Source organism: Opisthocomus hoazin, chromosome 10 (assembly GCF_030867145.1).
Source record: "Opisthocomus hoazin isolate bOpiHoa1 chromosome 10, bOpiHoa1.hap1, whole genome shotgun sequence".
Taxonomy (NCBI): Eukaryota; Metazoa; Chordata; class Aves; order Opisthocomiformes; family Opisthocomidae; genus Opisthocomus; species Opisthocomus hoazin.
Window position 1 is genome coordinate 13850414 of NC_134423.1, and position 14700 is coordinate 13865113.

Genomic DNA, 14700 nt, shown 5'->3' on the forward strand with positions numbered 1-14700 from the left:
CCTTCCCTTGTTGCTCTTTGTCTTACCACCTTCCTCCCTCGACCCATATGGTGTCTTAGGCACGCCAGATTCTTCATGGGGGGGGATTTTTGGGCAGGCGGAAGCCCTAAGAACCTGAGCGCTGACTAAAAATTAGAATTAATCTCATCGGTTGTCAGCTAGGTATGGCTGGAATAGTTTTCAGCTTCTGACTAACTTTGGTCTGGCAGTACAACAGAGAAGGGAAGGTAAAAGGGTGGGAACCCCACTTCCAAGGTGACGGGGGGTCATTTCCCCTCTAACAACGCACCTTATTCAGATGGTCATCATTAACATTGCTTTTGAAACTTGATATATTGCAGGTGAAGTTGGAGTAGGTTAGCAAGCAGTTCTTCTTTGAGTTCCTAACTTACTAGATGATTCCAATTGGAAATAATTCACAATTTCATTTAATTTTTTACCTTTTAATTTTCCTTTATAGGTTTTAAATGAAAACTTGTGAATTCCCACTTATGGCTGTTTTGGTCCATGACTGCCCTGCATGCATGGCAGATTTTTTAAGCAAGATCCTTCTTTGGAAAGGCCATCTGCCCATTTGCATGCAGGCTTGCGACACTACAAAACCACTGCAAAGCTCTCGCAAACCCCACATTTTGCACTAACGAGCGTCAGTCCGCAGAGGTCACTGCCGCACCGTCGGGGTGGACCTCACAGCGGGATGCTATCAGATTTGGTGAACATCTAAGGTGACAGCCACAGGCTGGTCACCGCCCAGGGAGCTCCCTGCAGGGGGTCACTGGTTGCTGAGTGGTTCTGCACTGGGTTCATACTGGCAGGACAGCTCTGCATCTCCTGCACGGTGCAGGCTGGAGCGTCTGCCACTGAGCCAGCCGATTCCCCTGTCGAGCGGCTGCCCAGGCAGCAGTAACCTCCCGTCAGCCCCTCCAGTCACCCTGCCTGCCTCGAACGTGACCGCCCAGTCAGGCTGATAAGACCCCGACTGCTCTTTCGTTTCTTGCTCTGAATCCAGACACATCCTCAGCTGGCAAACCCAGATCTCTCTTTCTCTTCAGAGCTCTTGGATTCGCACCTGGCTGAAAGCTCCACGTAGATGTGATCACTCCATCCTGCTCACAGAGGTTTATCAGACGCCTTATTTTTACAGAAAGCCTGCTGCATTTCCACTGGTCGGAAAGAAAGAGGCGGGAGGGGGCAGTACTCCTTATAAAATAAAAAAAGCTGCACAGGAATGGCAGGAGTCAGGAAAAAATTGACTGCAGGTGAATCAGTTAAAAAATAGGATTTGCTCAAAGGCTCTTCAAAGAAGGTAACAGCACGCGTTGCCATTCCCCTCCTCTCTAAGTAGTAATTTATTTCAATGTGCTGAGAAAATGGGTTTCACGGCTAACAGCCATTATTTCTAATCAATTACAGGATGATGCAGAACAGAGCAGATGCTCTGCACTTCAGCCGTTCTTCTCGCTTGGAATCACCTGCAGGACACAGCAGCAGGTTGGAAGACAAAAAGGTATGTTGGGAGGCAATTCAAATTAAGATGCAACCCTTAAAACTGGAACAAAGCGTTTCCTCGCCTCTCCATACATAATGAGCTTTCAAACAGAGCCTGACTGGCTCATTTGATTTGTCTCTGCCACCAGAGAAGCTCAATTGTCAAAATGGCCAACTGCAACTATGCAACCTGAAAAAAGTCTGTTTTTTTTGTTTCTTAAAACCTCAGAGCAAGTCGCGTTGGCCAGGACAACAACGTGGACAGTGAGATGTCAGATGAAGCGATACACTCCAGCAGCACTTGGAGGTACTTATTTATCTGCTTTTTTTTGCTTCCACCACACATGCACAGATGCTGTTGAGTCTTTCACATTCCTTTTTCTTTACTTCCGCCTGCCTGGACGCCTCATGATGTGCTGCCAGAGAGCTGCGCACAGCCAACGATGGCTGAAAGACGCTCTCCAAGTCAGAAATATGTTTCCTGAAGTAGCCTTCGTGCTTTATTCACCCTGACAAGACACTCACCCTGCTTGCAGCTGCTAGGGATGGGAAGCTGGTGACTACCTGTGCTGCACTGCCCTTCTAGGCTTGCTGCCTGAGCAGAAACAAGCAGCGCTGGTGCAGCACGACCTTGGCCTGACTCAGACCCATCGCAGAGCTGAAGAAGCGCAGGAGTGGAGTTTCCACTCCAGAAATGTGCTGGAGGCAGAGACACAGTGTCCATTCCTTTTTGTCTGAACTGCAGGCTCTAATGTTCATGACTTAGTTCTTCTACGGACAGAGAAACCATTGCAAGGAGCTGGGACTAACTGCCGGAATTGCTTTCACACTGGAAAAACAGTGACTGCGAAGCAGTGTTAACACCTGCCCTGTTATTTTAACAGTATTAACAGACCATGGCATTTTATCGTAGGGCACAGGAACACTAGGGCTGGATGGGAGACTCTGCTTGCGAACCGAAGCAGGCCATGGCTGGCCGAGTCCACCTTCGGAGACACAAATCTCCATTTCAGACGGAGGGACCCCTGGGAGGGAAAGCATCCCCTGGCCCACAGCAGGACCCCTGTGCTGTTGCTGAGAAATGAGAGGATATTTGTGACATTTAATGAGATGCCAAAGAAACCCATGCTTTTATTTTCCTTTCTCCTGCCAAGGAAGCAAGCGTAACAAACCCTCTTTCCCCAAAAAGTTAACTCTTGAAATTCTGATCTCTCCGGCAATCCCATCTCTAGGCCTTCCTGATAAATCCGAGCCCTTCTTCCACACGTCACTTGCTTGAATATAGATCAGATCAGCAGAGATTAAAAATTCCTCCTGTTTAAAGGCTCTTTTGGTGTCTCTTATGCAAGACAATTTTGATGGTCACAAGTAAAAAACTTCACCATGACTTGGTCCAGATCGCAGCCAGAAGTATTCGCACAGTGCCTGGCACAACAGGCCTCGTCTCTGATGGCGAGCACTTAAAGCAAGGGTGAAAATAACGTTTATTCCTGACAAAACTGACTTGTCAATGAGCATTGCACATGTTGGACCTGCCCAAGAGTGGAAAAATTGACACCAGAATACAAAACATTCTCCCCCAGCCCAAACACCAAGTCAGCTCCACAAAGGCCTAAGATGACTTCTGGTTTATGGGCTTCGGGGACTCATATTCGTGAACACATTTTTAATTGCCAAGCTTTGCCTCGTTCAGGAACGTCAGCCGCTTGATGTATTCAGCTGCACACGGAGGATGGAGGAAGCAGTTCCAGTTTGATGCTCCCTGCAGAGCAACGTGAAGCATCACAAACGCACAAGTTACAGGAGTAAGAGAGCTGGAAAACTTCCACCAGGGAAGGAAAAGGAGAGGACTCTTTCAATACAGGTTTCACCAAGAGGTATGAAACAGTGCATCAGAGTAAAAGCGCTTCTGATTCGACTCAAGCTGTGTTTGATAAGCTGCTGCCGCAGCTCTGCACACAAGGCAGAAGCACATGCAAGCCTAGTGACAAACCTGAGGGCTGTGTAGCTCATCCCCCTGCGAGGCAGACCATCCTACTGTGTCATCTCATCTGAGAAGACTCCAAAATGGGCTCTCCTTCCTTGAAGACTCATTATCGTCCAATCTCTATCTCCCTCAGCCAGGAGAGTCTTCTTGACATAAAAGCATGTTTAGATTCCCCCATAATCACAAGCAGCACTCCTTAAAACAACGATGATACATTTGTTTCTCCTAGAGGGCTTTTCTTTCTTCTAACATCTGTAGAGTTAAAGGATCTGCGCCAGTCCTGAGAAGCTGCTATCTTGCAAGCTAAGCAAGACCAGCCAAGCATGTAATGCTTATTAAAAAACATCTTTCAGGGATGCCTCTGGTTAAAAATTGACCAATGGACATCAGAAAAGGAGATCAAGCGCCACCACATCGCACTCAAAGTTCGTGCCTGGTTTTAGCATGCAGCACACACACGGATGTGTCAGAGATGTGCTGCAGCAGCGGTCAGGCTTTGGGAGGGAGCAGGGGAAGAAGGCGGCCAAACGGGACCTTGAAAGCAGCAGCTGGCTGCTTGTCAGGCTGAGCCTGCACCACGCAAGGGCAAGGAACCACACAAACAGCAGAGAAGGGACTGGATGCTCCTAAAGACATGGGGTTCATTACGTGCAAGTGAGGGGAGAAAGATCTAGGGGACAACGGGGTGGACACTTAACATCCCACTAGCTCAAGGCACCCGAGATGCCAGCGTTGCTGCTCCAACATGTACAAAGACATCCACGGCAGATTTTTCCTTCCTCCCCCTCCAGAGAGGATCAAGCCCAAAGCAGGAATAGAATCTTACAATTGTTTAGGTTGGAGGAGACATTCAAGATAATCTAGTCCAACCATTAACCTAACGCTGTCAATTCCACCACTAAATGGAATAGAGAGGCAATGCAAAGGTGGCTCCCAGCAACGGGTTCGTCTCCTGGGAGCTCTCTGATGCAGAGCGGCCTCCCAGACGAGTCACACTGCTTTTTGAGTGGTCTTCCTTGGCTAAAAAGATGCATCATGTCATTTTGGTGAGAACCAAACCGGAGCAGCAGTTGTCTGCAATGTGCTGAGCTGTCCCTCACTCCCTCCATCAGGGCAGGGTGCTCCTCTCTGCTGTTTGGGCGGTACCAGCCCATTCATGTTTTTGGAAGACTCCCTGGATATTAGGCTTCGTTAACAGGTGTGTCAAGCATCATAGGAGAGAAACACTGCTTGTCCAAAGCACTGGATTCTGGCAGTGAAGTCCTACATCTCCTCATGCCTGCAGTCAGAATTACAGCAGCTGAAGCAGGCTTGGCTGGTCAAAAGCAAGAGTGAAACATAATTTATGGAGGCAAACCCACTGCATTTGACAGTTCAACTTTCCTTCTCTGATGTGTCTCTGACACTGGACTGCTATGGTTTAGTGGAAGACCTAAGATAAATCCAAAACAATTTCCCTCAAAAGCCTCGTGTCTGGAGAGGCGGCTTTTCATTCCAGTCGAGCAGTAAGTGCCAGCTCCTTCACAAAACACGTCTCTGAGGACCAGCTGAGCCCTTCTCCCAGGAAATCTCTCAGGGAAGATTGAGCACACCTAAAGATGCTAAATCTGTCTCCTTAAATGCATACACTCCAAGCCGGTAATTAACGTGATGTTCTTGAGTAGATTGGAAAGGTCCCAAAGAACCTCCCCATGGAAAAAGGAGCAGCACTGCCTGCTCCTACTGGAGAACATCAACTCCTCCATTTGTGACTGCTTTAGGTGTCCCCCCACATCAACCCAAGCATCTGTTCTTCAAACTGGTACCAGTGTCTAGATGAGCTGGCAGGCCGGCCGAGGTCACGAGATCAGCAGATGATGCCAGTGAAGACCGTCCAAGTACAGAACTAATCTGCAACCGAAGGGCTTGGCAAAAGGCAGAGGCAACCTGCTGTGACAATCTTGATTTCCTCAGCAGTCTCACGGGAATAAATTTCCATCTTTACATTTTACCTCTTTACAACCAAAAAGTCATATAAGCTACATCCAAGGCTCTGCCATCTGTTGCCACTTGATTTAACCAAAACCAATACTATAAATTGGTTTTCCACTGATGAAGGAACACTCGAAGCCAACAAAACTAGGCTGCTCAGCCACAGGAGGACAACTTCATGAACTCAATACCAGGCAGACGCTGTTCAAATTTCTGCATCTGTGACCTCAGTTTTCCATTTGAGATTCTGCTGTGGCAAACCAGTTTATTTAGAAAGGATTGTGCTCCCTACTCCCTTACCATCTTCATTTCAACTCTTCTATCCACAGATCCATTAACGCGAATACACAGTCCCACCTCTGCTGTGCCACATAAGTATCTGCAGACCATGGGTTGGAAAACAGAAAGCCACACTAAAATGATAACTGATCAGCACTACCCACTCGTGGAAGTTCATTTACCACATTTAGTATGTTCAGTTCTCACGTCGTCCACTTTTAACGCAAACACAAATCCAAGCTGCCACTTTCAGCTTGGTTTCATTGCCTTTTCAGGCAAATTAGGGGCTCTGTGGTGCTGCTCATACATCTACCAGTTTCCAGTGGTTAGTCATTTAAACCCATTGGCCAGTTTTGACCAAATTTGACCAAGGCCGAGACCTCGAATGTTGGTATTTTGGCTAAGCAGAGCTCACCTCCCACCGCTCTGAGAGGTTTCAGTCTATGAGCAGCCCGGTAGCACCAAACCAGTAAAACTGGTAGGAGTGTGGGAGGATGCTGTGCTCCCTGTGTCCCAGGGAGTGGGTAAGAAACGAGATGTTCTGGGGGTTGTCCAAACAGAGGGAGGGAGCTGGGGTAGATACTGGGGCAGGAGTGTGTAGGGGACACAGGACAAAGTCCATAGGAATCCAGCTTCACTGGTTCTGCTATGCAAGGAGCAAGTTTGCTCATAAGCAAGAGTTATTCTCAAACTTAAGAAGCTTTCTTTTGTAAGAAAGATGGAGAAAGGCTTTTTACCAAGGCCTGTAGGGACAGGAAAAGGGGCAATGGTTTTAAACTGAAAGAGGGTAGGTTTCGACATAAGGAAGAAATTCTTCATGAGGAGGGCGGAGAGACACTGGAAGAGATTGCCCAGAGAAGCTGTGGATGCCCCATGACTGGAATTGTTCAATTGTTCATGGACAGGGCTTTGAGCAACTTGCTCTAGTGGAAGGTGTTCCTGCCCATGGCAGGGGGGTTGGACTAGATCTTTGAAGGTCCCTTCCAACCCAAACTATTCTGTGATTCTACGATGGAAGGAGATTTTCTCTCCAACCAACAGACACCCCTGAACCTCACACTGTACCAACCCCGTCCTTCAGCTACACCAGGACTGACATAAACATGGGTCGGCATTGTGGAGGCTCCTGGTCAGAGCCCTGCCCACTGTTACTCACCAGCTGGATAGCTATCATTAATACCGTCTTCAAAGTGAACGTCCTATCACAGAGGTCAAATAAATCTTCCAAGCTAGGACCAAGAAGCTCTAGTACCATGGCGTTGTACTTTCCACACGGTCCGAAGTAATACACCTGGGGAAGCCCTTCAGCTGGAAGAACATGAAAAGAAATTAAATCAGTCAATGGGACAATGTTAATACCCTTCCTCCTAGGTGTAAATCTGTCGCTGGGCAGAGCCTTTACATCTACCTCTCGAGTGTCCTTTCTGTTTGTTCTTGCCCAGCAAGCAAATAAGTTTCAGCACACACTGTGCATGAACCAAAGGCCAAATCAGTGCAGGCTTTGCTCAGCTTACACCCTGAACAGACAAAAGGATTTCAAAGCAATAACATGACCACATGAAAGCATCTAGCTTTGGCAGCGTAAACGCTTCGATTTCATGTAATGAGACACGGAGTTCCCTATGTTGCACTAAACACCAGGCAGAGAACAAACCCAAACATGGGCTGGCACTCGTCTGAGCAGTTAGGAAGAAGATAGCCCTTGCAGAAAGCGAGGCACGTCCAAAAAAGGGCTGCTTTTTCAACCAGGATAATACATAGTTGTTTTTCAGCACAACCTTACACAAAGTTTACTCTTATCATACTTATGAGAAAGGGGAAAAAAAAAAGTTTTCCTTCAGAAAAGAGCAAATTTTGAGCCATCACCATGTAAAAATAAGCAATTGTAGTCATTAAGCACATGTGCAAACCCTTTTGCTAAGTCACACAAAAATTCAACGCCCAACTGGTAGGAGTCAGAGCCTACCCTTCCCACCCAACAGCTCAGCAACACACTTCTCAGCAAGAGTACGCAATATTCATACTCAGCTGACAGCGGCTTTTTGCGTGGATTAGCTTTCTGAAAGGCACCAGAAGAAAAGATAAAAAAAAAACAGCCTTGGTGTCTGGACACCCACTGAGCTGCACAGCACTCCTTGAATTACCTTTTAGTCAAAAAGAAAAATCAGATAAGTCCATATGGGGGGAATTCAGAGCAGAGCTAACTGTAAATTTTTCTAATCAGCATCTGAAAAAAGCACTCTGCATCCCGGCATCAGTACCAAGCTGTGTAACACTTTTTAAAAAAAATATATTTCTAGTCGACATCTCATAAGCAGTTCCAAAACACAATAGAAGGGTATTTGTTTTGAAATACGGAGGTTTGTCCTATGTCAAAACATTATCTTTGCTTCAATAGCAAAGATACAATGCCCTGCTACTCAGCGTACAGGCTCAGCACGGGGAGTACTACCATGTACACAGCCTTTTTGACAAAGTTGCACAGAGGACTGTAAATTATACAGCATGGGACCTCAAAGGATAGGGATTATAAATTTTATGGCATGTTTCAAGTGAATGCATACATGCACCTACATTTACATAAGAGATCAACATTAAAAATAGAAAAAAACTTCACTAATTATCAGATCCCAGAATGAAACTGCTTGTGTAACTGCACGGTTTTGTGTCTGCTCTGTGGCGCGCTCAGGCAGCCTAGCCCAACACAGGTCAAGGCAGTAAAGCAGGGGAACACTACGGCTGGAGTGTGTCAGCAGAACAATAATTTTATGTCCTACTACAGATTCAGGAAAGCCTCGTTAATCTGCCCACCGGCACTCATCAACTTACCAACAATACAACAAATGCGGCACTGAGATTACTAAAGCTTAAATATTACAGAACTTGTGCTCCCATGTATTACTCAAAAAGAACAAAATGCAGCTTGACAAAGATTACTGTAGGATGGTTTTAATCTTGTTAACTCACATGCTCGGGGAATCACATTAGGTATCAGTCATCAGGACGCATTAATGAGATATTACAGAGCATTGCAGGAATTCCCAGTCTAACCGGAGTTTTACATCCTATGTAAAACATTTACTCAGCCTGGTCTTGGGAGGCTACTGCTCCTAACAGAGCTTCATGTTTTAGAAAGCATTAACAGCACTTAAGTCCTCTAAGAAAACAGGATGGTTTGATGCAGCAGCAATTCAGAAAGGCGAACAATGACAGGATGTGACCCAGGCATCTCCAAATTGTTTTTAAATATCCCCAAACTAACATAAATGATAATTTAATGCCATCAGCTTAGTGTTGAAGGCTTACATAATTGCAATAGCTCTTGAAGTAACCCATGGTGAGCCACTGATTTTCAGTAAAACCTGATGAGGACTTACCTACGTTAGCTCTAATACCAAGATCATCATCTCTACATTTTAGAGAATAATAGAAGGATAACAGGGAATAATAGAAGAGAATAATAACAGAATAGTCTATGGAAAGTTTAAAACTGAGACTCTTATAAATTCAGGAGACAGATATATACAGTGAGTACTTCTACCACAATTTCTACACCAGGATAACAGTCTTGAGAAGTGCAAATCAAGAAGGAAACCACTTTGATTATGAGTGTGCTAATTAAGGAATATGGGAGAATAAAATTGCAGAAAGGCTCTTAAGGAAGGCGAAGAATCTCATTCCCAGAGCAAGGGGAAAGGAGTCCATTTACAGCCTTACTTGGTAAAGAGAGAGCACTGCAATTAAAATTAAATTCCTACTGGACGTAAGAACCAGGAAGATAGATTGCAGCAAGACTCAAAAGATCGGGATTTCAGGTAGGAAAGGAAGCAACACAACTATTTAGCGCTCTCTGGGGTGCCAGCCCCTCGAGTTAGTTTTACCCACTCAAAGCCTTACAAGCCATGAGCTTGTAGTACCATTCTTGGCTTTAACCTCAGGAAGGCTCTGCTGTAGGTGGGAGCTCCTGCAAGGTGAAGCTGTAGCAAAGAACATTAAAAAAAGCATCCTAACTGCCAGCCTATAGAAGACATTATTAGTTTCAGGCATATTTTTAGGATTCGATTTTTCTCTGAGGGTTTTGAGCAGCAATACCGCCAGCTCTGCAGTCAAGAACTTACCTACTGGCTTTGTTAGAATAAAAATGCTGTAAAATATATCTAATTTTCAGACCCAGGCTGCATTGCCCACGCATCCTGGACCCAAACGAGCATCACTCACAAGCCCTTTGGAGCTTCCCAGCCCAGGCCAGGGCTCCTCAGCTCCACTCTGGTTACTGAAATGAAGTTATGAGGGACACAGGGTAATGCACCCTCAGCTCACTCAAACACAAGTCAAAGTTTAGTATCATTTTAGGAAGGGGTAAAGCTTGAAAGAGAAGTTGTAAGCTTGATGCATATACTAAGGCTTTATGTCTGCAGGATCCAAGGAGGCAGATGAGGCTAGATGATTTCAGAATGCTTCTCCGCAAACTTGAGATACAGGCATCTCTGGGCCTGTTCTTCTTATGAACAGTAAAAAGGGGCAGCCTAAACGAATGTGCATAAAATTTTACTTATTCACAGCCCATCTGCGTAATTCAGAACGCAGCTTGGCTCTGTTTCAGCAACAAGCAACGTGTCCTGGTCCCACTGAGTCCATTGCCATGGTGAATCACAGGAACTCCACAAATATCACCAGCAGATCTGTAAATACTTCAGGACGTTGCCAACATAAGAGCTTGACTGAGGAAAAATTATCTTTTGTCTGGGCAGTGGAACTTGAGGATTTTAACAGCGAAGAATTGTGTCGGCAGAGAACTGAGAAGGTCAAACAAAGCCACAGTGTTGTGAAGCAATCTGTCCTCGACAAGCAGTTCTGGATTCAAAGCGTGCAGGATGAAAAGCCACAGGCACAACAGAGGTCTCCTCTTGAGGATTCAAAGATACAACTCGACACTTGAAATACAAACCATGATCAGTTTAATGCAATTAACATATGAAATAACATCTAAACAAGGAATTTCTCTGTGGCATTAAACACAACCAACATTTTAAGGCAAGAAAATCCATGCACGACACATGCAGGTTCTCCTTTGGAGAAAAAGCCGCCTATTACAGCAGAGGCTGCTGCAAGCTAATCTGAATTTGCTTAATGGCTTCAGTCTTGCTGCTGAGTGATTTGGCTTGACTGTAGGTAAAAAGCCCTGCTCCACCCTTGCTCTCGTGGAAAGTTTATCACCCCAATAAAGACAGACTGATCACTGCACTGGAATCCACAGGCAAATTCTGCTATTTCAGCAGTACAATGTCTTGGAAAAAATTCAAGCTGAGCACAGCAAAAACCTAGCCTAGAATTTCAGAGATTAAAGCATCGTGGCTGGAAGGAGAGCAAATGCAGACATCAAAGCTGAAAACTCAGACTTTGCTTCCACTGCGCTCCCAAGCAGCCACACGACTCCGGCCCTGGGTTTCCCAAGATGCTAAAACTCTCACTGCTCCTGCGGGCTGCCACCAAAAGGATCCATGCCATCCTCGTTCCACCCTCACCCGTCCCACCGCCTCCCCGTGCTCGTGTGGCCAAGGAATAAGTTGGATCAACCCACAAAAAAGCCTGGTGTCTGCTTGAGCTTGAACACAAGAACAGGAACAGTAACAAACAGCGGGACTACTGCTCTTGGAGAGCGCTTCATTTGAGCTGGACTGTCAGCAGGGAACTACACCTTTCAGCAAATTTCAGATCAAGCATCCTGGCTGATTCAAGTAGTGCTGTCTTGCTGCCACATGCTTTATAGCATGACTAATGGTCCTAATAACTTGTCAGACATCCAGCAAACTCCAACAAGCCACGGCAGTCCAGGCATCAGGTGTACAAATCGTACAGACAGTCCAAAGCCATTTCCAGGACTGCTTCTGAAACGGCGACTGGCAGAGAGATGCCAATCACAGGTTACGCCCAAGGGAAATCAGGTTTTGCAGCACCTGCCCCACATGGAAGGCATGGAAAGCGGAAACCATCTGCCGTGGCAGAGAATACATACTGATGCTCTGTATGTGAGCATCATGAGAGGCTATGAATAAACCGCGTGCAACAGCGAGCAGCCCAAAATACACCCAAGAAGAGACAAGGTAGGAAGTGCAGGAAGCTACACGTGGCACCTGCATCAGTGGAAGCGCAAAAGCCAAGTCCCTGTACATCATATCACCAGGAGACAGATGCAACTTGTGAAAACTAAACGATACTGGTAGCTTCTGAATCACTGATTTTTTTTGCTTCTATGGGAGACTGGTTTCCACTGCACTTAGACGTAGTGTGGCCAAATAAAAGAGAAGCTGACATCTTCAATTTCAAGAAGACGAATTACAGAAGAATTTCATAACCTCTTTTCATGCACACTTGAAAACGGAGCTCTATTGCAGAGGGGAGACACTTCTGAGGACCCCCAAATTAGATACCTGAAGACAGAGGGAGGGGGGAGCAATTCAGTGTCAAACAAATGGCTGATGCTCAACGCAAAAACACACTCTACATGAGCAAGAACTATTCTTCATAGAAATGGATGCAGAGACACAACAGCAGCATTAGTGCACACAAAGTTTCACGTGACTTTGAAGCAGCACTGATGAATGGAACGTAGATTGTCACAAAATGCTCATTCAGAGCAGAAAGTTTATTTTTACAAATCACAGAACACAAAATTACATGACAAACAGCATAAATAGCAACTGTGTGAGAGCTGAACATCTACAGCTAAAATTAAACATGTTCCAAACAAATTAAACAAATTGCTTTAGAGTAGTCAACCCATTTAAGCTGATTACACTAATGAGGATCTACCCTTCTCTTAATTTTCAAATCGGAATAAAATCCTGGCTGAAGCATAAACTTTGCTATCAATGTCGACTGGGCCAAGATCTCATCTTTTAACCTCTTAAAACACGACCCATGATAGCAGGTTTAAATCTACCCAAGTACTTTGGTTACCAGGTTACATCTATGAGCTGGAATTACAAAGGCTTGTTCCGACCTTCAGGTTTCTAAATAATCTGCTTCAAAAATAGAAAGAGGAGAGAAAAGTTAAGACACGCCTGTCACTTGGAATCAAGTTAGCCTAAAGCTCTTCCAACTATTTGACTGCGTGCATTTCAGAGATGTCTTATTTCAAAGCAGGACTGCAAAAGCGTTTCAGTACAGCCCTTCACCTTCAACCATAACTGGAGGAGTTTGGGCAAGGACAGAGATTTTGGGTGATCAAGAACATTTTCTCTCGTTTGTTGTAAGAAAACACCCAGCAGTTGAGATGCAAAGAAAAACGAGCAGAAAAAAGTAATTTCTGACTCTAGCACAAACTCACTTGCAGCTACGTTGCAGGTAGAAAAGGGGGCGATGGCACAGGGTCCGCCACAATCTTGCTAATTGCTCCAAGACTTTACAAACCCGTAAACCTTTACAAAACTGGCATCAGATTAGGGAAACAACCTAAAAATAGTAAGCTGATCCAACACACGCAGAAAAACATCAACATACAGAAGCGGGGCTAGAGCAGCGCTGTGACTCAGTGGTGATGGCAGTCGGAGGCCGGTAAGCACTGCAGCAGCTCCCTTCCCACCACTCTGATAGAGACCCTGGAGATGACCAACCTGCTTGGGAATCATGACCATTTTCAGCCCATCTTATCACTGTAAAGCTCCTAGACAATTTCCTTGCTCTCCTGAGCTTTGATACTCTGGTTTCAGAGCCCACGATTTACCTTTAGTTCTCTCTCTCTCTCATCTGAACAGGGTGAAGAGCAACTGGATCTGCCCAGAGCATCTGGCAGCATCCCACCGTCTCCGGCCTGCTTCCCCGTGAGGCAGCTGAGACACTGTCAGCTTCGGCTCCTCAGGGAGAAGGGGCACTCAGCAGAGCATTGCTCAGCAAGAACCAGCCCCAGCTGCTCCTCTCCCTTGCCCAAAGCCCAGCAAGAAAAGCAGCAGAAAGGGTTGCCGCAGCAGGCACTAAATAAGCCACCTCTTCAAACCCTGACTGGACTTTGTGCTGGTTTCTCTGCTACCAGCCCCATTTATTCTAGATATCTCCTCCATAACTGCTCATCCTCTTCCAGATGGCATCTCAGCAGCCCTTTTACAGCGTCATTATGAGCTCCTCTTATTCACGCTCCCCCCAAACATCCTCCTGCTCAGTTTGCTCCAACTTGTGCCAGACACTTGGCTCTCCACTGCCAGCTTTTCACAACATCTATTTGCTGCTTCGGTTGGGCAATGAATCATCTCCCTTCTAGAAAATACTAAATGCTCCAACGTCACTGCCCAGCAGGAGTAGCTGCGGCAGGACTTTCTGCTTGAGGCCATCAGTGGGCAAGAAGGGCGCACAGCCGCTGCCAAAGAAGAGGAGAGGCAGAGCAAGGTGCTTCCCTTGCCCTTGGATGTGGAAGAGGTACAGCTCAAACACTTTCTGAACCCACAAGGCACTTGGAAATAAAGAAAGGGAGAACGTCACAAGTTGGATCAGTACCTTCTCCCCTGATGACCGCAGAGCAAGCCGAGCTTGTTTGGCTCCTCATCTCTTGGGAAGAGATGACACGGCGCACAACGGTACAACAACGGTTGTGTACACACCGTGAGCAGACAGAGCTACCCTCATCTCCAACGAGTCTAAAAATAAAGCACGGCTTCCACGCAGACTCCAAGACTCCAGCTTCCATGCAGCAACCCAGCATATTTGGGGCATCTTCTCAGGACATGCTGAATGCATTGAATCCCTGCTGTGTTTTAAGTAGCTTGAGAGTATTTAAATCTACAAAAAAAGGTATACGAAAGGGAACAGAAGAAAAACAGACATGGGAAGGACAGAAGGAAGAACATATTTGTTCTTGCTGCTGGTATAAATCCAAATGATTTGATTTTTACTTCAGCTGCAGAAAAAACAATTTTCACAATCATTGTGTTATTAAAACAGGGTGGCATTTCATTTTCCTTGAGTTGTACAAGCTGGTTTCC

At 45.9% G+C, this 14700-nt stretch overlaps 1 protein-coding gene across 3 annotated transcripts in view; it reads right to left on the reverse strand.

Annotated features, from left to right (window-relative positions):
- CSNK1G1 (casein kinase 1 gamma 1) overlaps positions 1-14700 on the reverse strand; it is a 111560-nt gene that overhangs the window by 25775 nt on the left and 71085 nt on the right. For all 3 annotated transcript variants that reach the window (XM_075431530.1, XM_075431528.1, XM_075431529.1), the window contains one exon: positions 6882-7033. In XM_075431530.1, the coding sequence (XP_075287645.1) occupies positions 6882-7033 (152 nt within the window). The remainder of the gene's footprint in view (positions 1-6881; positions 7034-14700) is intronic.